The sequence below is a fragment of the Ailuropoda melanoleuca genome, chromosome 13 (genome assembly GCF_002007445.2).
Source record: "Ailuropoda melanoleuca isolate Jingjing chromosome 13, ASM200744v2, whole genome shotgun sequence".
In the NCBI taxonomy this organism is placed as follows: domain Eukaryota; kingdom Metazoa; phylum Chordata; class Mammalia; order Carnivora; family Ursidae; genus Ailuropoda; species Ailuropoda melanoleuca.
The window spans coordinates 28,808,077-28,831,343 of record NC_048230.1 but is presented as its reverse complement, the minus strand read 5'-3'; the positions used below and the strand labels follow the sequence as shown (position 1 = coordinate 28,831,343).

The 23,267-nt window shown below is 54.0% G+C and overlaps 1 protein-coding gene across 1 annotated transcript in view; it reads right to left on the bottom strand.

Annotated features, from left to right (window-relative positions):
• The window catches only part of CRHR1 (corticotropin releasing hormone receptor 1), a 66,950-nt gene extending 65,271 nt beyond the window's left edge, over window positions 1–1,679 (bottom strand). Inside the window, exon 1 of the mRNA XM_034640705.1 lies at window positions 1,536–1,679. Within this exon, the coding sequence (XP_034496596.1) occupies window positions 1,536–1,679 (144 nt within the window). The remainder of the gene's footprint in view (window positions 1–1,535) is intronic.
• Window positions 1,680–23,267: the final 21,588 nt, after the last annotated feature.

Sequence of the window (23,267 nt, the reverse complement as noted above, 5' to 3'; positions counted from 1 at the left end):
CGCGCACCTGCAGCCCACACTTGGGAGCCAGACTTGGGTCTCCCTGTGGGGAACTGCAGCTGGGGGGTAGGTGACCCAGAGGTGCTCGATCCCCCTCTCTCCTGGGGGCATAGACAATATTTCACCTGTGTCCTCCTCTGCGTCCACACTTTCCCCCCAGTCCCCTATAACCGGGGCAGTGCTGACCCCACACTAAGTGCCCCAGAGTGTGTCTTTTTCCAATGCTGCCTGACTTGTTGGGGACTGAGCTGGATGTCGGATTAACTTCCCTAGATTCAAACTGACAGAACTACCTGGGCTCTCATCTGGCAGAGGTCTAGGATGAGATTTAAGTGGCTTACAATATTTGCTGATCAAAGCTAACAAACAAACCCTTAGAACAGTGCCTAGATTTGAATTCTGGTTCCACTCACTACTCACTGGCTGTGTGCCCTTGAACAAGTCACTTAGCATCTCTGTGTCTCAGTAATAATCCCTACTTTCTAGGGCTGTTAGGAAGACTAAGTGACTTAACATTTGCAAAGCAGGTTGAAAAACACCCAGCAATTTGTGCATGCTACATAAATAGAAGAAAAAAGTAATTATTTAATTGAAACCAGCATTAGCTGTTCATTCATTCATTGCCTCTCACTCATTTGGTATTTATTGAACACCTACTGAGTTCCTTAGGCCAGACATAAAGGGCACACACCTCCCCATCTAGTAGGAGAAATACACATCTCACCGTCTAGAAAGAAAAACACACACATAAGGACAGAAAAAAAAAATATCCTTTTTTCTTTTAGAAAAACGTGACAATTCTAAGAAAGGCCGGAGAAAGAACATTTACCTATTACCATGTAAACTTAACAAAAAACCCCCAAACCTACAGTTCAATTCTTTGAATCCATTTAAAAGATCCAATTCAGTCTAACTGATTAGTGAATTCAGAGCAAGGTTGGGTACACACTAGCCTTTCGGAAAATATTCTCATTCAATACCATCTATTCAACCTCCCTGTATGCTTTTCTCCCTCCCTCCCTCCCCCATCTCCTGATCACCCAGAAAATAATCTCTGGGTTCACCCCTAGTCCTCACTTAAAGAGTGGGGGAGGGGATATGGGTTCAATCAGACCAACCCTCAGCCGTTTTTTTTTAAATCACGTATAAATATTTGGGAGAGAGGATGGAGAAAGCTTCAGAACTGGTAAAGTCTCCACTGACCAACAGGCAGCTGTTAACATTTTAAAATTTGAACTTGGGGAATTTAAGTCAAATCACTGTGAGCTGGTATACGCACAGTTGGTTCAATAACTGATGGAAAATGAAATTTGCACACCCCCCCAAATCCGTTCAATTCTTTTCAGTGTAATCGCTTTTAAATGCCCTGAGCCCAGTCAAGCTGGTGTGGTCTGTGTTTGTAGCCCAGGCCGTCCACACCGACCCTGCGGAGTCCGGATCCTCCGGCGAGAGCAGGGCTCCGGGGCAGCGGTGCCGAGGCCCACCCACCTCTCCCTCCGGCTGCTGCTTACGCGCCTACACGCGGCGAGCCGAACCGCTTTGGGAAGCTCTCGGTACTGGAAGTGGCGGCTGTCACTACCGGCGGGCCGGACTGACGACACCCCCGGCCCTTCCCCGGCGGACGCGGCCCGCGGGCACTCCCCGTCGCCCCCGAACTTCAGCCTGCAAACGCTGGACATGCGGTCTGGCGACTTTTTCTAAACTCCGGGCGCCGGAATCGCGTCGCCAGACCGGGAGCAGGAGAAGCAGGAGCGGCCGCCAGCGCGGCGCAGGGACTCGCGAGTGCAAAGGCTCCGGCAGCGAGCGCTGGGCTCCTGCCGGGCGGCCGCCGCGCAGGGCTGTAACGGCCGCCGGATGCACCGTCTCCTCCCCGGAGATTGCGATATTGATCAAAGGCTGGGAGACACGGGGGACATTTATCTCCCCGGACGCGCAGCTTTCCGAGCAGGGGAAGGGGCAGGAAGGAGCTCCTAAGAACAGGGCGGGGGCGGGCGGAGTGGGGGAGCTGGTGAGAGGGTGCTGGGGCCGGTGGGGAACCCACCTCCAGAGCCGCCTGTCCCTCGGTCGGGGTCTGCATCGGGGTTGGCGGGGGTGGGCGATGGAACCAAGTTTTCACTCCCAAAGCCTAAAGCGATTCTCCGCACAGAGCCGGTGGCCCGGGTGGGCGGACCCCCTCCTCCGCCAACATCCCAGCAGCTTCGCCACAATGATGTCTTTTTTTCACTTGAGTCTTCCCCGCCCCCGCCACGCCGGCTCCAGAGGTCCAAGTAGAGGGACCCGTGCACAGCCCTCCCCAGTGACCCCCATCACACCCACAGCCCACCCGCGTCCCGCGCCCGCACGGGGCTGGGGGCGCCTGCGCTCGAGGGCTGACCGGCTCGCTCTTACCTTGACGAGCCGTAGCTGCGGGCGCCGTCCCATCCTCGGGCTCGCTCGATCACCGTCCCGGACGCCTGGGTCCCTCGGACATCCCAGAGGGGCCGGCCGACGGTGGCGGGCTGGGGCGGCGGCGCGGGCTGGGCGGCCGGGCTCCCGTGTCGCTGCCCGGCTCCGAGGTGCCCGGCTCAGCTCTCCCCAGCCCCGCAGCCCCGCCCGGCCCCGCGGGCTCCCGCTCTACCCGGCCGGGGCAAGTCTGGCCGCCGTTTCCTGACTCAGCCGGGCCGACAGCCGCTTCGCGTCCCCGCCGCCTCCCCCTCGGTCCGCGCAGCTCCCCGCCTCGACTCCCCGCCCCCTCGCCTAGCGTCCCCTCCCCTCTCTCCCGCGCCTCTCCCTCCCCTTCGGTCCCTCCTCCGCGCCGCGCCCCTCTGCTCGCTCCCCCTCGCCTCCTCCGCCCCCCCTTCCCGGGATGGCTCCCCGCTCCCTCGCCTTGCTGACCCCCTTTCCCTGCGCCCGGGTTTGCGGCAGTCGGCGGGACGCACTGGCAGCGGTGGCGGCCGCTGCAGCCCGGGATGGGGGGCGGGGGCGGGAGAGGAGGCAGCCTCCCGCCTCCTGCCTCCCTCCTCCTGCCTGGCTTGAGGTCGGGCCTGGGGAGTCCAGGGAGTCTGGGGGAACTTGAGGGGCTCAGGTGAATCTCTGAGAGCGAGGCGATTGGAGACTGGGGAATAGGGCAGCCCCGACTGAGCAGCGGCGCCGCGGAAACCGGGCGAGGCTGGAAACTGCGTTTGGCCAGTTCCCGCCCTGCAGCCGGCCAGGAGAAGGTCCGCGCCGCCCCCGCTTCAGCTGGGTTGAATCCGACCCGCAGCACCTTGGGCAGCCGCACGCCAGGTGCGCGCAGAGACGCGAAGCTCAGCGGGACGAATCCTCCTCCTTCGTTCGTTCATTCGTTCATTCGTTCGTTCCACAAACTAAGCGCCTGCCCAATTTGGTGCAGGCAAGGGGCTGAACCTGGGGACCCTAAGATGAAGGGCAGCCGGCGGTGCCCTGCAGGACTAGCTGGCATCTGAGCACCGTGGAGGGGAAAGCAGAGCGCGCATTGCACTACAGCAGGGGAAAGCAGCTAGGCATCCAGCAAGCGGGGCGTGGAGGACGCCGAGCGCCCCCTGTCGGCCGGACCCTCGAGGGAGGGGTCAGCCTCCCCGCCAGACCCCCGGGGCTTCGGCGGGCTTGGCTCCCTAGCTCCCTACCCCAACCCCAGCTCTGGGAAGCAGCTCCCACCTCCTCCAGTCCCTTAAACTTTCCTCTCCAGCCCTTGCATTTGGGCAGAAATTTTGACTTCTCCTACCCCTTCCTTCCCCCAAGGGGAAGCTGAAGAGAGAGATGGAGCCACTCGGCAAAGCTGCAGCCTGCAGCGCCAAGCAAAGCCCCTTCAAAGCAAGCCGGAGGACTCCCGGGCGGAGCACGGTCCCAAAGTGGTGGTGAGCCGGCTTTGAAATCAATCTCTGCTCCTAACTGCCCTGGACTCCGTGCCCCGCTGCACCTCCCCGCTCCTTTCCACCCACTTCCCATCACATTAGCTAAGAACCAGCGCGTTCATAGGTCCAGCTGATGCCTCACTCAGAAAGGGAGTTACTTTAAGAGGTAGTGTGATTCAACGTGCACAGTCTTCTTGCGGGGAAACTGAGGTGCAGACTGGTGGTGACCAGTCTGAAGTCCCCTAGCTGTTGAGCCTTGACCTCAGGTTCCTGATTCCCAGCTCAAAGTACCTGGAAGGCTGGGCCCAGAAGGGGTTTGGGGCTCTCAAGCGGGGAGGGGCATTGCCCAGGAAGCCAGCTGGTCACACCGGCTTAGCCACACAGGGTGGCACTTTCTCGATGAAGCACACAGCCCTGAGTCTTGCAAAACCCCCATTAGGGTTAGTGCTGTAGAGCTCGTTATGCTGAATCCAGCACAGACTGTCCCCACCCAAGCCCGAAAGAGATGGCGGCACGAACCAGATTGCCAATGTGTTACCCTCAACAAAAATGAAATGCAGAGAGGTCTAGTCCAGTGCACGTTCTGGAGTCAGGTAGCCTGGGTTCCAGTCTTGGCTCTTCCGCTTACAAGTTGTATAAACCTGAAAAATTATTTAACAGAGCCTCAATTTTCTCATCTACAGAATGGGGGTAGGAATGCTTACTTCATAGGGTTGTAGGTCGGTTTAAATGAGTTAATATTTGTAAATGGCTTGGAATGGTGCCTGGCACGGAGCATGGGCTTAGTCCCTTCACTAAGCAATCGTCACTATGAGCATCACCACCACCACCACCATCATCATCATCATTGTTGAGTGGACCTCATGCTCAAATGCGTGGGCCTCATGGTCCCTCCTTTCTAGGCAGTTCTTTGTGGGAGCAGAATTCTTGATCGGAAAGTCACAGAAGCAGTGAGTTGTGGAATCAGAGGAGAGGAAGCTGGTGGGCCCTCAGGGATGTTTGCCCAGCCCCTGTTAAGTCCTTGTTCTCCAGCCCTGCCCAACCTCAGAGCTGACTTTCCAGGGACCAGACAGCCCCAGATTTCCAGATTCTGTGTTTCCGTATCTTTCATAAACACCATCAAATTCTGCCTTTCTGAGTCCCATTGTCCTCCCCTTGACCTGATCTTTAAGTATGCTAATGCCATCGATTAGGCTGTAACGAAGCCTCGCCCTGCCTGCCTTTTTGGTGTGGGGTTCAGACCTTCGTTTGCCAAAGGAGCGCCTACAGATGGTACAATTCCTCCCCCCACCCCTACGTTGATCGTTGATCGTCTGTCTTGATTTCTCAGACTAAACGTCTACACTCCACTCCCACTCTGGGGTGAGAAGAGGGGGCTTCTGTGTCACTCCATTACCGACTTACAGTTTTGGCCTTGACCACTTGCTTTAGGCGAGTTATGAGAGCCTCTCAGGTTCAACAGCCCTCCTGTAAAAGGATTCCATATCCCCTTTCATTTGTCCTGAAACTGCTTCTTTCCACCTTCAAGAGCCTGGCTCTCATCCGCTGGGCTTGGTGAAGATGCCAGTCCGAGGCCTTCCGTGCCCTTCCCCCATGTCAGCCCCAGCTGCTCCAGCCAGCCCGCCTGACCGCTCTGGGTGGGACGGTCTCCGTAGCAGCCTCCCCACCTTCCTCAGGGCAGCCGCCTGCTCCATCTGATCACTCCCTTCCCAGACTCTCTTCAGACCCCTCCCTTGCCCTCTCTTCTTCCTGTTCAGGCCCGGACCAGAGTCAGCTTTCATTCATTTAACATGCCAGATTTGGAAGAAAGGAGAAAAAAGAGGAATTTAGACAGGAGTAAGAGACACTTCCATGTCGTTCCAAACAGTAGGAGAGACAGAAATGAGCAAGCAGTGATAGGTGGGACCCAGAGAGGGAGGGTTGCGCATGACCCTTCTACCTGTGGGGTTCCACTGGCTTTAGCCCTGGGGATCCCAGTGAGGTTGACGGTCTGGAACCATACTTCTCAGACTGCTTGTGCAGAAAAACCGGTTCTTGATTTTTAAAGTACAGTGGGGATGAGTTACTAGAGAAGGGAAACGACAAAGACAGACAAAATAAAAGCCCAGTTTTTAAAGCTANTTGTGCAGAAAAACCGGTTCTTGATTTTTAAAGTACAGTGGGGATGAGTTACTAGAGAAGGGAAACGACAAATAAAGACAGACAAAATAAAAGCCCAGTTTTTAAAGCTTTTAGATCCGGTGGACACAAAACTACTCTGCCAAGTTACCTAAAATTTTCTGAATGCTTACTGTCAGTTTCTGCATTTACCTTGTCACGGACTGGCAACAAATTGCTTGCAGACAGATCGTGCTTGGAGTAGCCCTGGTCTAGAATGCTCAAGTGTGAGGTCAGGCCTCGTGGAGGGAGCAGCTTATAAAATCACATTCGTATCAGGGGAGATGGTATTAATTATCCCATCCATCTGTGCATTCATTCAACAAACATTTAATGAGCAGCAACTATGTGACAGTCACTGTTGGACACCAAGATGAATAAAGAGGAATATAATAGGGCTCTAGCCCTCAAGATGTTCACAGAGTGGGAGGGGAGACTTTGATAAATAATTAAAAGCTAGCGAAATTAGGTCAATGATATCCAGGCACTGTGGGCACAGAAGTAGAAATATTAATTCTGCCCGGGGCCAACAGGGAAGGTTCTACCAAGGAAGTGGTATTGTGCCGGGGTCTGGAGGCAGAGACAGATGTTCAATCCCATATGGCCAGCCAGTGCTCCGTAAATGAGTTAATACAGTAAAGTGCTTAGTGCAGTGCCTGGCACATGGGAAGTGCTTCAAAAATGTTAGCTGTTCTTATTATTAAATCTTATAAATCACCATCATCATCGTCATCGTCATCATCATCCACCCAGATTTACCCAGAACTGAGCATAACTTTGTCTTGGGGTTATGGCGCTGTAGATAGCTCAGTTGGGGGAAAATGTCAGAGGAAAGATCTAGAGGAGATAGGTTGGGAGCTGGATTTGAAGGACATGGGTGTTGACAGGTAAGGAAGAGAGGAGCTGTGGATCCTTTGGATCTTAAGGAGAGTCAGTTCTCACTGGCCTTGGGATCCTGCATGACCCCTTGTGGCTTCCCCATTCTGTGCAAATCTTTGTGAACAGTGTCTTTAGTAAACTCTTTTCAAATTACCCAATTCAAGTGGGCTGTGCTTTTCTCGCTAAGACTTCGGTCGATGCAGGCTGCTTAGAAGCTGAGTTTGCAAATGGAAGACGGTGCGCAATGAGTCTTTTCTTGCATGTGACTCCAGTGAGCTAGAGGGATGGCGAGGCCTCCCAGGGGGCATGACTGGACAGACAGAGCAAAGATGCAAGGCAGGATGCGAGGAACCTCCAACAAATGAGGAGGGACCCCAATGGAGTGAATCCAGCTGGAGGCGTGGTTGGTAGAGACATCAGGAGGAGACCTGGGGGTCTCCCCAAACCTCACAGGAAAGATATTGCTACAGGGTAGGGGAGGGCAGGAGGTGAAGGGGTCCAAGACAGCGAGGTCGGGCTCTGCCCATGCCCCTCTCCCTGTGCTGATGGAGACAGCTGTGCACTGCATGACTCCGGCGGTACCCGGGGACCCTGGGCCCGTGACTGCTAAACTTCCAAGGATAAGCCCTATTCTCTGGACAAGAATCTCTTGCCCAACCTACATCCCACGCTTGCGCTGGGTCCTCCCTGTAAATATCCAGCCTCCACGCTCCTTGCCTTGGTGCTTGTCCTCAAACTCTGCCAGCTGCCCGGGTGCGCTGCCCCCTCCCGGGGACTAGGATCTCTGTCCTGGATGCCATCCACTCCGAGCCCACTTCTCTCTGTGCCAGTTCCCGCCTTGTGTCAGGGCTGGGTCTCAGACCTGCCTTCCAGCCCCGGCCCGGCGGACTTTCTGCTGTGTGATTTTGGCAAATCACATCTTCTCTTTGGACCTCAGTTTCCTTGTCTGTGAAATGTCATAGTGGCTAGAGGTATATCAGGGGACCTCTCCTGTCCCTCTCAGACTTAAATAAATCCATAGATGGATGTCCTTTGTCCCTCTGATAGATGATGCGAGAGAAGAGAGCATGCTTCACTCCTTCTTCTTGCGTTCCCACAGCACCTAGCAGAGGGCCCCCCCCCCACCAAGGGCTGGCTGGATGGACTGGTGTGTGGGTGGGAGGGTGGATGGATGATAAATCTCCCTGGAGTAGAGAAAGGCAATTCATCCCATGGCCCTAAGTTGATAGAAATGTCCCCTGGGAACTTCCCACTGCCTCTGCCCACCTCCTGACTAATCCTGCATGTGCTCATTCGTAACCGGGTCCCCTGAGCAGACGCTCCCATGAAAGTGCGTCTGGCACCAGCACCAAGAGTTATCCTGTGAAGGGGCACGAGAGACCAGCTGCCAGTCTCCTCCAGGGTGTGAGCTTGGGGCGGCGCTCAGGAGAAAGAACACGTTCCTGTATTCCCTCTTGTTCTCTTTGGATTTTTTTAACCATGAATTACTTTTTAAAAAAGATTTTACTTATTTATTTGACAGAGAGAGAGAACACAAGCAGGGGGAGCAGCAGGCAGAGGGAGAGAAGCAGGAGCCCCACTGAACAGGGAGCACAACAACACAGAACTCGATCCCAGGACCCTGAAATCATGACCTGAGACAAAGACAGACGCTTAACCGACTGAGCCACCCAGACGTCCCAACCATGAATTATTTTTATAATATAAAGGAAGTCTCTTTGAAGAAAAAGTAATATAACAGAGGCTGATAATTATGTGTTTCTTCTAAAAAGAACTGGGTAGCTGAGGACTGGGGCAGGCATGAGAAACAGGAACGAGACTCACTTGTCAACTCTATCCTTTGGTGCATTTGGGATTTCATACCATGTACATTGATCATCTATTCAAAAAAAACCCCACAAATTTAAGAAATGACTAACTTGTGTATAGATATTCTTATAGATAAATGAGGCTCTTTCACTTGGCAATAGCTCACTTAATCCTCATCACCACCCTGAGTAGCCATTATGACTCCTATATTCAGATGAGGAAACCAAGGCTCATAGAGGATTAAAGTTTTGCCCATATTTCCTTAGTTGGTGTAACGTGGCTTTGAGACTCACACCCCAGTTTTCTAATCCTCAAGCAGGCTGCTGATGAGGCTCAGCTTACCAAATATACTTCCATTACAGAAAAACAAATTGGCATTTTGGTATATGAGTCAGTCTCAGGAAAGTTTGTTTACTGTGAGTCAGCCCCACTGAGCTCTAGCCCCCTGGAGGCAGCTGAAATGACAAAGTTCCTGATGCTGCCAAGCTGAGGCCAAGACCCAGGGCTGAGGGGACCCCAATAAACCGCACACAAGAGGGGCTCCTCGGGCCACCTGTCACATTGCATCTCCTCATCTCAACTCTGGAATCCTCACTTTTGTTTTTGGAAATTTTACTTTAAACTTCGCTCACCCTAGGAAGTCTTCACTGATGCTGCAGACTAGCTCTGTGAGCACCCCCTTGCCCCTCAAAACACCCTTGTGCCAAGTCTGCTTTCCCGGCTACCCTGAGCTCTATGTCTTGTTCACAATGACACTCCCGCACACCTAGCCCGCACCCAGCTCGTAGCGGGAACTCAACGGATACTGGCCGGATGAATGAATAACCCAATGGCCAGGGTCCTGCTCCTGCCAGGCCACCCTACTTGTCTCATTCTCTACGTCCTACATCTGTGCTGATCATAGGTGCTCAGGAGTGCAGGGGGGCAGCCACAGGGGATGGCCGCCTGAGGAGTCCCTGCTTTCCAGCTCTGAGTCTGTCCCCTGTGGAGAGGAGGCGATGTGGGCAAAGTAGCTGCTTATCTTGTCAGTGAATGAGGCCTTGTCCCTCCCAGGCTGCCCAGCCCCCAGTTCTAGTTTCTCACAGCCCCGGGGACTCAGGGTATGGTGGGGGAGGGCAGCCTCTCCCCTCTGGGCTGGAGTGGGGGTGGCCATGGTGCGGGAGGAGCTTGGGAGGCCTCGAGGGGCTCCCAGCCACCCCTGGGCTCTGATGTTAACTTGGCAGAGCTTGTGGAAATTGTTCATTTCTGTTTCTCCCTCTCTCCTTTTTCCCTTTGCCTGTCCCTGCCTCGCCTCGCAGACCTCCCCAGCAGTTCCTTCCAGAACAATGGAGGAGTCACAGGAGACCAAGTTCCATTCTTTCTGCAGAATGGGCTTCCCATGGGCTGCAGCCCTCCTCACACCCTGACACCTTCTGGGTCACCATAGCCCCTGCCCACCTAGAACACCCCCTCTTGATGAGAGCCCCCTCTCTTCCATTCGCCTCCCCCTTCCAGCCCAGCAGCAGGATTTCTCCTCCACGGTGAATGTCAGCCTCCCTAAGGCCTGGGAGAGCCCAGTCCTGCTAATGAGCTAAAGTCGACCTGGTCTCTAGGCTGACGTCACTGCATGTACTATCCCCCACCCCCACTGTGATCTCCAAACCCTTTCTCATCATTATCCCATCAGCCCAATGGAGCCATTTATTGGGCACCTACTATGAGCAAGGCTTTCACAGGGGGAGGGGCGGTGGTGCTGGGGACATGGCTTTTTTCCTTGTGGAGCTATAATCTCGCCGGAGCAGCCTCAACGTAAAGGGGTCCATGTGTGAGAGGAGACATCACTGCTGTGAAGCCAGCAGACCTGGGGTCTGGTCCGGGTCTTCCAACCAGCCAGCTGTGTGACCCTGGGCTACTGCCTTCCCCTCTGGGGACCTTGGTACTTGTATCTGCAAAATAAGGGTTTGAACTAGGTCTGCATTTTCCAAACTGCAGTTTGTAACCCATTACAAGAAAGGAAATAAATTTACTGAGTTGGAACCAGCATTCAAATATTAAAGAGAAAAAATGAGCAAACCTATCAGAGCACTGCCCGTTGTAAAGTGGGTGTTACATAAAGAAACTGCCTTTGGTTGTGGGTTTGTGTGTACGCGTGTGTGTTTTGTGTCCGCGCTGCTCTGCATGCGCTTGCTGAGGGCCTGTCAGGGGCTTTGCACACTGACGAGCTGGCATTCCAGGGATCTCGATGTTTGTGAGGACATTTGGGACAAAAGACTGGAAATTGTGAGTCTGCGATGTCTAAGAATCCAGTACCAGAACAGATGCACTCATTCAATCCCTCCTGTAGATGAGGAAGCCACAAACCAGAGAGACGTGACTGTGAGCCCTATTGGGCTGGAACCCATTCCTGGTCCGCCGTGCCCCCAGATGGTGGGGTGCTGCTGTTGGCTGGGTGGAGCAGAGGTAGTATTTCGGGAGGCCAACCAGGGAGTCCTCTGGGAGGGCGGCTGCCTACTCAAAAAGCATGTATTTAAAATAAAACAGTTCAGCCTGGCTTCCCTCCCCCACGGAAGGCGGCCTCCGCCCCCGCCCTGCTGGATAATTTCTCGACAGACACATTAGTTAAAGCTGGGTTAACCCTTGACGCCCAGCCCCCCACACCAGGGCAAGACCTGGACCCCAGCGCCATCTCCTCCCTGGCACCAGCAAAGATTGGATGTTGAGCCAGAGAAGGTGAACCCACAGCCATCCTATTTTTAGTCCAAGAATTGGTTGCCAGGAACATTAAGCTAATTCCCTGCCGTATATCAGAGAAGCGACAGCGGTGCTGTTTGCAGGGTCTAATTGCGGGGATTTATTGTAAAATGCAACTTGTCAGGGCTGCCGCGCCTGGGGTTCAATCTCCTTGTCATCAGAATCTGAGCTATTTGCCGATTCCTCCGGCGGAAGGGAAGGGAGTGGGGTGGAGAAGGGGGCAGGTGCCGTACCCTGGGACTCCGGACAGTTCTCAGCTGACCTTGCCCCAGGAGTCCTTGAGCCCAGGAGAGGACAGGGAGAATAAAACGGATGGAGACCAGACTGGGGCTAGCAGAGGGGCTGGGGCTGCTGGGCCCACAGTGGATGAGACCCAACCTTCACTTTCTGGGTGCACTCCAGATCTGGAAAAGGCCCCTGTGGGACCAGGCTGCCAGCTGTTCCTCCTGCCCATGGACAGGAGCGCAGGAGGCATGGGCGGGGCCTACAGCAGGAGGGTTTTCAGTTAGGCAGAAGAAGGAGCCCATTGTCAGGAGGACGCCTGATGGAGGCAAAGAGGGGACGATGTCTGATCTTGGTGGTGGTCATTCTCCTGCCCAGAGGAGGGGGGGAGGGGGGTGGGCAGACACATAGGAGAGCCGCTATGTGCCAGGTGCACTGGGTGGCCCCTCGCTGGGATCTTACTCAGTCTTCTGCACGGGAGGTCAGGTCTCTGTACCCACTGCACAGATGAAAAGCCTAAGGCCCAGGTGAAGAGGCTCACCTAAGCTCCCACAACAACCAGAAGAGCAGGACTGTGATCTCAGAGAGAATGTGTCCAGCTCCAGAGTTTTGCTCACCAGCTCTCACTGACCTAGGATCCCAGGAGCTGGAAAGAGCCGGTCCTCTTCCCCTTTAGTCCTCCATGCCTGAAATCTTGGGGCACAAGACAGTCGTCCAGCCATCCCTCCGACAAACGTGCCAGGTGCTACGTATGACACGGCCTCCGGACCAGAGAAATAGAACATGGTGTTCACCCACAAGGAGCTTCCAGAGAGGTCATTCCATCCAGCCCCCTGCCTCCTCTCATCCCCTCCAAAAAAAAAAGTCTGCATTTCAAATAGCTCAGGAAAGGGAAAGCTGCAGCCTTCCCTGGGTCAGGAAGATTTAGGAAGCTTCTGGTATCCCCTGGTAAGGGGTAGGGGAAGGACGGCTTGGACTCAGCATCTTGGGGAAAGGCTGGACTCAGGCCTACTTTCCTTATTTAGACACCGGGAGTAATGATGCAGAGCCACCTTATGGGAATGCTAAATGGGAAAAGGAAGGTCGAACGCCCCTGGCCATGGGTTCAACCTTCCGGAGACAAGCTAAAATTGGGTTGATCATTATAGCAAAACCCTGTGATTGGGCACCTGGGTTTGCCGTTTATTCTTTACAATTATGTTGTATATGTTTTTAATGGAGACCACAGAACCCTCACACAATGCAAACATTAAAAAGCGCGCAGACCCGATCGTGAAAATCAATCTCCCTCCCTTCCCTGCTCTTAGCTACCCAATCCCTCTCTGCAGAGGCTCCAAGTCTATCTGCTTCTTGGTACCCTTCCAGGGAGAGTCTAGTCACGTAAACAAGCAATTATGGCTGCATATTCTTTCTGTTTCATGCAAGCATTGCTTCTCTGTACTTGTTTTCCCCCTCACTTAATTTATCTTGGAGATGGTCCCAAATCAGTCCATAACAGGTGCCCCCAGGCATTCCTTTATCATGGCTGCATTATATTCCACTGACGGATGACCCATGTTCTACTCATCCCCAGTGCTGGGCATTTAGGTGTCTCCAATCTTTGGCTCTTATAAGCAGCGCTGCAAAAGACAACCCTGTTCCTAAATCTTTGGGCATATATAAGCCTATATCTGTAAGATAAATTCCCAGAAGGGGAACGGCTCACCCATGGACAGGTGCATTCATAATGTTGACACTTATTGCCAAATCGTCCCCCAGATTGATTGTGCCAACCTTCACTGTCTCAGGGTGAGTTTCCCCAGAAGCAAACCCTAGGATAAGGATCCAAAGGCAGGTAGTTTTTGGGGGGGTGATCCCAGGAAGCCCCAGTAGGGGAGGGGAAAGTGAGACAGGGAGGGGAGGAAACCAAGTGAGTTACCTCTGTAGTGATTGGAACTTAATCCCCCTGAGGAAACTGGGGAGCCTTTGTGGGGCACAGGCCTCAGAGTTATCCTACTGGGGGCATGAGGACTCCTCCAGAAAGTGGGGTGTCCCATTGCCCTACACCGACAGCCTATGGAGTGGTTGCCCACCCTGCGGCCCCATCCCAGGCTGACACTGGGTCGTTCTGCCCTTGCAGGGTCCCTCCTGGCTGCCAAGCCCTAGAGAAGGTTCAGAAGCACTTCTCAGGTGACTAGACACCAAGCTCTCAGAAAGGAAACTTCATCTGGCACTTCCGTTGGGCCCTGCCCCCACCCTCCAGGCATCAGCACAAAATGTGCCCACTGCATAATTGTTTAACTGGCCCAAGAGAAGATTCTGCCCTCATTCCCTGGAACCCACACCCTGCGTGCCTGCATGTGAACCCCGAGGCGGGGCAAGGCCATGCAGAGGACACAGACACAGATGCCAAGAGTCAGGCCGGCCAAAGCATGGGCCAGCTGCCTCCGAAGGTGGGTGTCGGAGCGGGCACTGCCCTCTGGGCTCAGGACGCTTCTCGCTGCTCTCCCTGCTCCCTACACCTGCTCTTCTGTCAGGCTGTCACAGAGTTCCAGGCCCCTCTCACCGAGGCCCCTGAAGAAGACAGGAGAGGGGGTGAGTTGCTGGTGGGAGTGCGGAGACCCCCTCCCACACGCTCAGGATTCCGTGCCCTCACCTAGCTGTATTTAACTGAGGGCTACTGTCCCCGCCAGGACGCCGGCAGTCAGCCTCAGGTGCAGAAGAGTACGAGGGAGCACAATTCTCTACTCACCAGGCTCAGAACAGGACCCTGGTCAGGGGTATGAGGTCTTGAAGCAAACCTCCAGCCACCAGTGACATAAACAGCGACGGCGAGACCAGAAATGACCCCCTGACATCTGCTGAACCAAGTGGAGGTATTAGCGGCAGCCTCCCCCTACCTGAGTCGTTTTCCTGCCTGCTATTAATAGAAATGCCAGAGAGAAACACCAGCACTCATAACAACCGGCTTAGTGTCAGGGAGAGGGAGAAGGCAGGTTCAGGGGAGGCTGGAAGCCTGGCGGGTATTCCTCATCCCCCTCCCCCCGCCAAGTCTGGCAGGTCAACACTGGACCAGGCCTGGCTCTGCGCTAGGTCTCAGCTTACTTCTTTGAAAAATAAGCGTGCTGTACTAAATTCCACTGATAAATGAGCACTAAGCACTGAGCACCTATTATGTGTCAGGTGGGAGAGAAACCAAGCTGAACAGCACGCGGTTCCTGCCCTCAAGGAGCCTCCTGTCTAGCAGGAAATAAGCACAACCAAACAGCTCTGTGGGAAAAGAACAGAGTCAAGCACTGTGTGAAGGTCATGGAGCACGGATGAATGACTGGCTGATTCTCCCAGTAGGGAAACACCACGGAGAGCCTGAGGCTTCTGGAGTGGGCTTCACGGGATGTGTAGGAGTTTTCCAGGGGCACCCCAGTGACTTTCCAACACTTTCAGTGCACAAATCCTATTCCCTAGTCCACCTCAGCATTTCCAAACTGCATCCTACAAAACTCTAGTATCTTCAAGATGTGAACTGAGTGTTCTCAAGAGATGGAAGAGGTTTGGGAAGCAATGTTCAAATGCAATGGGTTTCTTAGCTGTGGGTCTTCTCAGAGCCCTCACTGTATTCCCTGCACTGTGAATGGCCAGGAAAGGGGCAGAGACCAAGGATGCCCCTTCTTCCTTCTTGTCATCTTGAAGAGTTCCACAGAACCCAGCTGGGAAAGGGCTCTCCCTGGGGGGTTTCTAGGTGAGCATGGGCTCTGGCAGCTCCAGTCCCTCCCTCGGCATCAGGGCACAGAGGCCTGGGCTAGCTCCCGGCCCCCTGCCTGCCACACAGCTCTCCATCCACCCAGGCAGGCCTTTACAAGCCCAGTAATCTCCAGAGGGCTCTTGTCCTGCTGCCTCTCCTACCTACAGCCAGGCAGGAGGCACCCCCACGTGCTAAACAGGCCTGCCGCTCCGTGGCGCCCCAGGGTGGAGAGCCCAGGGTTAGGTGGAAAACGAGGAGGATGGTGTAGGCGCGTGCTCTGGCCTGTCTGGGCCGGATGGGCTGCTTCTGCTCGCCCTGCCCCCATGCTGCTCCTGGCCAGGGAGGGCATTCCTGGTTCTCCTCGGAGCACAGGGCCACTGGGGCCAAGGGCTCTTACTTGGAAGCCCCACATCACCTCAAAGGAGAGCTGAGCTGGACAGAAAGGGAAATCCGCACCAGGGGACACAGACTAATGCCACATTCCCTTCCTCCCTTCCTCCCTTGTTCCTCTTTCCTTCCTTTCTTCTCTCCTTCCTCTACCCCTCCATTCATACGTAGTGCCCCAAGCCTCTGCTCTGTGGAATCAGTGTGGACTCCACACGATGCCCATTGCTGGTAAAGGAGTCCTTCCCTCCTTGCCCCCATGATTTCTTTCTTGCTCCTCCCTTTATTTCTTCCCTCTCCTTCACTCCCCCTTCTTCCCCTCCTTCCCCTTTCCTTCCTCCGCCTTTCCGTCCCGCATCTCTTTTTGGCATGCACCGAGTGTTCATGACATACAGAATTCCGACCCTGACCCTCCAGACGGGAGCTGGATACCTCCCGCAGTGGACACACCAAGCAGAGGAGAGAGGGGTAAGCTGCTCCATTCCCAGGAGAGAAGTAGAATGAAGGAGCAGAGCACTGGTAGGGCCCAAAGAAGGGGCTCAAACACTACTAAGAGCTTTCTAGTGCTGAGCACGTCCCACAGGCTATTACATACACTAGGCAATTTCCTCGGCCCCAAAATGCATGAAAGTGGTGTATCATCCACACGTTTACCCATAAGGGACCCGAAGCTCAGAGAGGTTATGCAGTGGGCCCAAGGTCACACAGGAGTGAGTGGAGACCAGAAACTGTTGACACCAAGGTGCCTGCTTCTTGGACAAGGTGCCATGGACACAGGTGTTGAAGGACAGGATGGACCGGACTGCTGGCGAGGCCGGTGAAATGGGGCTGAGGGGAGAAGTGAGTGTGTGCGAGGCTGGGCTGGCCAGGGCCGGGGGCAATCAGCCAGGATGGAGAACAGAGGTGAGCCAGGACAGGACAAAGGGCTTCTCAGCAAAGCTGTGGGCGAGATGCGATGGCGGGGCTGGCTTTCCAGAAGTGGCTCGTCAAAGACCCCATAACAGAAAGATTTTTGGCCAAGGGAGTGCAAGCAACGCTGGGGAACCCTTGCAAAAAGCTGCTGGGACTGAGAAACGTAAACTTCTCTGATTTATCTGCTGCAGGTTATGTGGTGGGTATTGATTTTTTTAAATAAAATTTCATCCTGATTTCTTAAGAAAGAAAAATGAGCACGGGTGCACGTGGAGACAGGCAGCTCAGCAGCAAACGGCTTGGTGTAAAGCTCCCTCAAGGGCCAGGGTGCACAGTTCCCTGGAGGAAGGGGCGGACCCAGCCCTGGGTGTGGGAGGGTGCTTGGGGGAGGTGGGCGGGGGGCATGAGAAAGACCCTGATCAGAGAGGTCCCCCAGACCTCAGTCCCTACCCACTCCCTTCCCTCCCGCAGTCCACTCCGTGTTGGAGCCCACACTGCTCCCGTGGGTCTTGCCTCTGCTCAGACACCTGCACCCACATCCCCGCACCCGATGTCTGGGGTCTTTCCTGCACCACTTGGCAACTGTGTGCCCATCGTCTCTGAGGCTCAGCTTTTCTCCAAGTGGGGGTAATGCCCCCATGCAGGTGCCCTGCCTACTCCACAGGAATGGTATGATTACGGAAAATAAAAGCCCTTTGCAGAAACGAAAGTTTCCTCCGAAGGCAAGGGGGGTGGTGCGGGGCTGTTGCTGCCCACCCCTCTAGGGGGCAGGCCTCCCCCCACCAGATGCCTCCCTCACTGTCCCGCTCTCCTTTCCCCCACCCACACCCTACCCATTTCCTGGCCTGGCCTGGGGGCGGGCGTGGTGAGGCAGGGCTGTGCTGGGGGGGCTGCTTAGTTTCTCTCTGGCCACAAATCAAGTAACTGACCCCACAGAGCACAGGTCAGAGGACGGTTTATTCCTCAGGAACTGCTCCATCTCATGCGTTTCTATTTGTAAATAGTTTTTTTTTTCATAAAGCAGAGACACTAAAACAATGATATAAATACTTATCTAACGCCTCTGTTTTGCCTGTTAAATTTAAGATAAAATTTCATTTGGTGCACGATTTAAAGTAACCCCAGTTCCTGAGTACAGATGGGTACCTTCTGTCCAACAAAACTGTTACCAACCTCTGCTTAAATTAATTCTGACTTCTCCCTTAGCATCTCTGGAGAGACTTTAGTTTTCAAAATCCATGGTCTGGAACTATCCATCGACATTTGCAAGCAGTTTGCTTTTTTAAAAAGCCAATCCAGGTGCTGCCTCCTGCCATACTAATGGAGCCATTGACTACTAATTTTCTAGGCGGGAATTCACCTGCTTTCCTACCCCCACACCTTTCCAATCCCTTCTTCCCAAGAAAAAATTGGCCTTTAAAAAAAATCATATTTCTGGAAGAGCCTTCATCCCAGGTCTACAGTCTTTTATAATCCAAGCCCTTCAGCCGGAAACACTTTTGGGCCCAAGAGATGGCTTCCATGCAACCCTTCGTGTGGACATGCAGTCTCTTCTTCTCAGTGTTGTCTCCCACCACACCCCACTCGGGCTAGCCTCACCAGCTCCCCGACTCGCCATCACCTCTGCCGTGTCCTCCATCTAGGATATCCCTGCCCCATGCCTCTTTGAGGCTCAGAACAAATGCCACTTTCAGCATAGAGCTTTCCAGAGCCCTACCAAGACCATGTCATGAGCACACCTTCTGTTGAGTCCCCTTATACTCTGCCTCGTAAAGTGGTTAGAGACCAAACCCCATGGGGCACGATCCCTGCCCTGCCATCACTCTAGACGATCTTGATGAGCTGCTTAACCCCCATCGATCTATCCCCCTGAAAAACAAGGATGATAATAATAGCACCTGCCTCCTAGGGCTGTTGAGAACATCGAACATGAGTCCATGCACTGGCCTGATGCGTGCATGGCAAGGGCTCCTCAAACACTGGCTGATTGCAGTGGCCCTGGCTGTCGGTAAACGCACATTTCTTCCACTAGACAGTGAGCCCCTTGAGCGCATGAACCAGATCTTACTCATCTCACCGGACAGCTCTGGTCCCACCCCATCTGTACTGCTTTCATCCAATGTCCCAACCTTGTGGTCCTTTCTGTTCCTTGAGAGCTCATCATCATTCATTCTACCTCTCTGTATTCCTGACGTTTAAGTTTGTGTACAAATGACAAAAAACAAAACAAAACAAAATAAAAAGAATAGTAGTGGTTTGAAGAAGATGGCAGTCTATCTCTCTCTCACACACAGACATCTGGGCAGGTAATTCAGGGCTGACAGGGTGTTTCAATTTTAAGGCCTCGTGCCTATTGCTCTGCCAAGTATGACTCCCATGAGCTCCTGACCCCCAGCTTCACAATCCAAGATGGCAACACCCATGCTTGCAGCAGCCAAAGGAGGAAGGGACAAAGGAAAGGATAAAGGGTGCATTGCTGCTCTCTCTTAAGGAGGGTTCCAGAAGCTCTCACAGGATCCCTCAACTTATATCCATCGGCCAGAACTTAGTCAAATGGCCACACTTACCTACAAAGGATGCTGAGAAATTGTAGTCTTTATTCTGAATGGCCTTGTGCCCAGATAAAACTTCTATTTCTATGGGAAGAGAGGAGCGTGAATATTGGCGGGGAACTAACTTGCCCTCTGACTAGAACCGAAGATNGTCTAGAATCATCTTGCATATTAATTATGTACTTGTTTATTGTCTGTCTCCTATGGAGGGGAGCACATGAGTTCCGTGAGGGTAGGAATATCTGTCCTACTCACCTCCCTGTGTCCGGAACNTCTCCATTCATTTGACCAGATCATGTTGGAGGACTGACATATGGCAAGGAGAAGGCTAGGTGCTGGGACGGAAGCTTGGGGCAAGGGCGATGCTTGGGCTCCTCTCCACCCTACCGCTCTTCCTGCCGCTTCATGAATCATTGTCCAAGGATTGACCAGTCATGCTAGTCTACCAGCATTGGGATTCCTCAGTGTGTTCATCTGGGGACACTTAGACCAAAGACCCCACGGATCACCCAACCTACCTTCTCTCGTGCCTTTTGNTGTCGCCCGGCCGCTCCCTGCCGTGGCACAGGAGGCCCTGAGCAGCTCCGGGGCAGGAAAATCACCGCACGGAAGTTCCTCTGGGCCCTTGGCACCATTCTAGAGCCCCCTGGCAGGGAGAGGGAGCGAGTTTGGGAGCAAGGCGCATGGGGAAGGAAGGACAGAAGGCCAGGCTGGTTCAGAGAGAGCTTTTCAAGGACGGACTCAAGACGCGGTGCCCCTATTGCCTCCTCCAGCCTGAGCTCCAGGCTTCCCTGCACGTCCCCACCTCCTTTGCAGCCTCTGCCGCTCTGCTCCCATGCTCATCCGCCTCTCCCACTGGAGCCTGGTGACTTGTCCAACGTTACCTCGCACCCCTGTCCCCTCCACCCTGCCCGGGCCTCCCTTCTGCTCTGCGAGCCCACTGAGCTGTCTCTGGGCCCCTTGCTCTGCACTCGCTGTGCTCTCTCTTGGCTCCTGGCCTCTGGGCCTTTGTTGGCTCTTTCTCTTCAGTGTGCAGGTCCCAGACAGCCTCTCCCTCGACTGCTCCTGTCCAGAGGAGGCCAGCCAACTGCTCTCCATCACAGCACCTATGGGTTTCCTTCAGAGCACCTACCCAGTCTAGAATCATCTTGCATATTAATTATGTACTTGTTTATTGTCTGTCTCCTATGGAGGGGAGCACATGAGTTCCGTGGGGGTAGGAATATCTGTCCTACTCACCTCCCTGTGTCCGGAATGAAAACCCAGTGCCTGGTGCCGAATGGGAGCTCGGTGCACGTTGCTGGACAGTTTCATTATCTGGTCATCTTAGTCCTTAACCCCTGGCACAGTGCCAGGGACCCGGAGCTGCCAGACCAATGAACAGATGATACCCTGGGCCACTATTGAATTGGTTTATTACCAAAGTATCTTCTTAGAGGGATCCTAGAGCTAGAAATCCATTTGTTCAACAATATTTATCAAACTACTACTAGGTACTCGGCGCTGAGCTAGACCCAGGGGATAAAGCAGGAATCAGAGTCCCTTCGTGGTCTAAATTACAGAGGAGAAGAAGTGAGCTATGGGGAGGGGTTTTCTCAGAGGCGANCCCTGAGCCGAAGGCAGACGCTTAACCGCTGTGCCACCCAGGCGCCCCTCCGAAAGCATTTTTTACTCAGTCTATTCTCAATTGTGTTTTTCCTTGCTGTTCCCTCCCCATTGCAGGAGAAAGAGACAAGCCTGAGAAGAGGGGGTGGGGGGTTTGGGTTCAGGCTCTTGACTGGGGTTGGGGAAAGGACAGGTGGAGGGTGAGGCCAGAGAGTCCGGTGTGCTGTCCCGGAAGACTGCCCCTCCTGCAACCCATCCCTCTGCCTTCCACTCTTGAAGACAACACACACACCTGTAGGAGGCGTACCCGGATCCACCTGGCACTGTACCTAAATACGTCTGGCCTTGTTCCAGAATCTCCTGAGACAAACTGTTAAAATAGAAACAAACCACATAAAACCAGATTCCTGGGCCCCACTCCAAGCCTACCAAACAGGAATTTCTGAGGGGGCACGTGGATGGCTCAGTCAGTTAAGCATCTGCCTTCGGCTCAGGTCATGATCCCAGGGTCCTCGCATCGAGCCCCCCATTGGGCTCCCTGCTCAGTGGGGGATCTGTTTCTCCACTCCCTCTGACCCTCCCTCCTGCTCGTGTGTGCACGTGCTCTCTCTCTCAAATAAATAAAGTCTTTAAAAAAAAAAAAAGAATTTCTGAGGATGAGGGAGCAGAAATCTTAATTTCTAAGAAGCTTCCCTGATAATTCGAACGCAGCGAGCTGGGACCTGGGGACCACTGGTATACCGAGGAAAGAGTTTGTGGAATTGGACAGCCCTAGGTCTAACACCAGTTCTAGCACTTACTGGCTGTGCAACCCTACCAAGTTGCTTAGCCTCTCTGAGCCTCATATCGACACTGGCCTACCAACACTCACCTATAAGGTGGTGGTGAGAAATACAAAAATGATGCATGTAGAGCACTTAGCACAGAGCCCGGCATGCCCAGAGCCCCAACAAGTGGGGCGCTAGTTTTAGGGTCATTATTACATCATTAATGATGATTATTCAAAGGCCTGGCAAAGCCCACTCTCTAGTTCTGAAGAGTGCCGTCGCTGTCGCCAGGCAAGGCCCCCGGAGAGAGTGTCTCAGGTTGAAAGCCAGATAAAAGGCAGCAATGGGGCTATTTGCTAGACGCTGGGCTCAATGAAAGTAAAAGCTCCAGGGAGCCCACGGAGATGAAAGGAAGGACGCGCCCTGTTGGCGGTATTACCCCTGGCGCCTCCATCTGCCAAACCGGCTCAGCCCTACTCCTCTAGCTGTCGCCCGGCCGCTCCCTGCCGTGGCACAGGAGGCCCTGAGCAGCTCCGGGGCAGGAAAATCACCGCACGGAAGTTCCTCTGGGCCCTTGGCACCATTCTAGAGCCCCCTGGCAGGGAGAGGGAGCGAGTTTGGGAGCAAGGCGCATGGGGAAGGAAGGACAGAAGGCCAGGCTGGTTCAGAGAGAGCTTTTCAAGGATGGACTCAAGACGCGGTGCCCCTATTGCCTCCTCCAGCCTGAGCTCCAGGCTTCCCTGCACGTCCCCACCTCCTTTGCAGCCTCTGCCGCTCTGCTCCCATGCTCATCCGCCTCTCCCACTGGAGCCTGGTGACTTGTCCAACGTTACCTCGCACCCCTGTCCCCTCCACCCTGCCCGGGCCTCCCTTCTGCTCTGCGAGCCCACTGAGCTGTCTCTGGGCCCCTTGCTCTGCACTCGCTGTGCTCTCTCTTGGCTCCTGGCCTCTGGGCCTTTGTTGGCTCTTTCTCTTCAGTGTGCAGGTCCCAGACAGCCTCTCCCTCGACTGCTCCTGTCCAGAGGAGGCCAGCCAACTGCTCTCCATCACAGCACCTATGGGTTTCCTTCAGAGCACCTACCCAGTCTAGAATCATCTTGCATATTAATTATGTACTTGTTTATTGTCTGTCTCCTATGGAGGGGAGCACATGAGTTCCGTGGGGGTAGGAATATCTGTCCTACTCACCTCCCTGTGTCCGGAATGAAAACCCAGTGCCTGGTGCCGAATGGGAGCTCGGTGCACGTTGCTGGACAGTTTCATTATCTGGTCATCTTAGTCCTTAACCCCTGGCACAGTGCCAGGGACCCGGAGCTGCCAGACCAATGAACAGATGATACCCTGGGCCACTATTGAATTGGTTTATTACCAAAGTATCTTCTTAGAGGGATCCTAGAGCTAGAAATCCATTTGTTCAACAATATTTATCAAACTACTACTAGGTACTCGGCGCTGAGCTAGACCCAGGGGATAAAGCAGGAATCAGAGTCCCTTCGTGGTCTAAATTACAGAGGAGAAGAGGTGAGCTATGGGGAGGGGTTTTCTCAGAGGCGGGCATAGATGCTCTCAACATCACATCCACTTTCCTCCCATCCTTTCCCCTGAATTCTGGAATATTCTAACATGACATCATTTGGGGTTTGCTGGTGTGGGGGTTTGCTAACGGGGGTTTGAATAT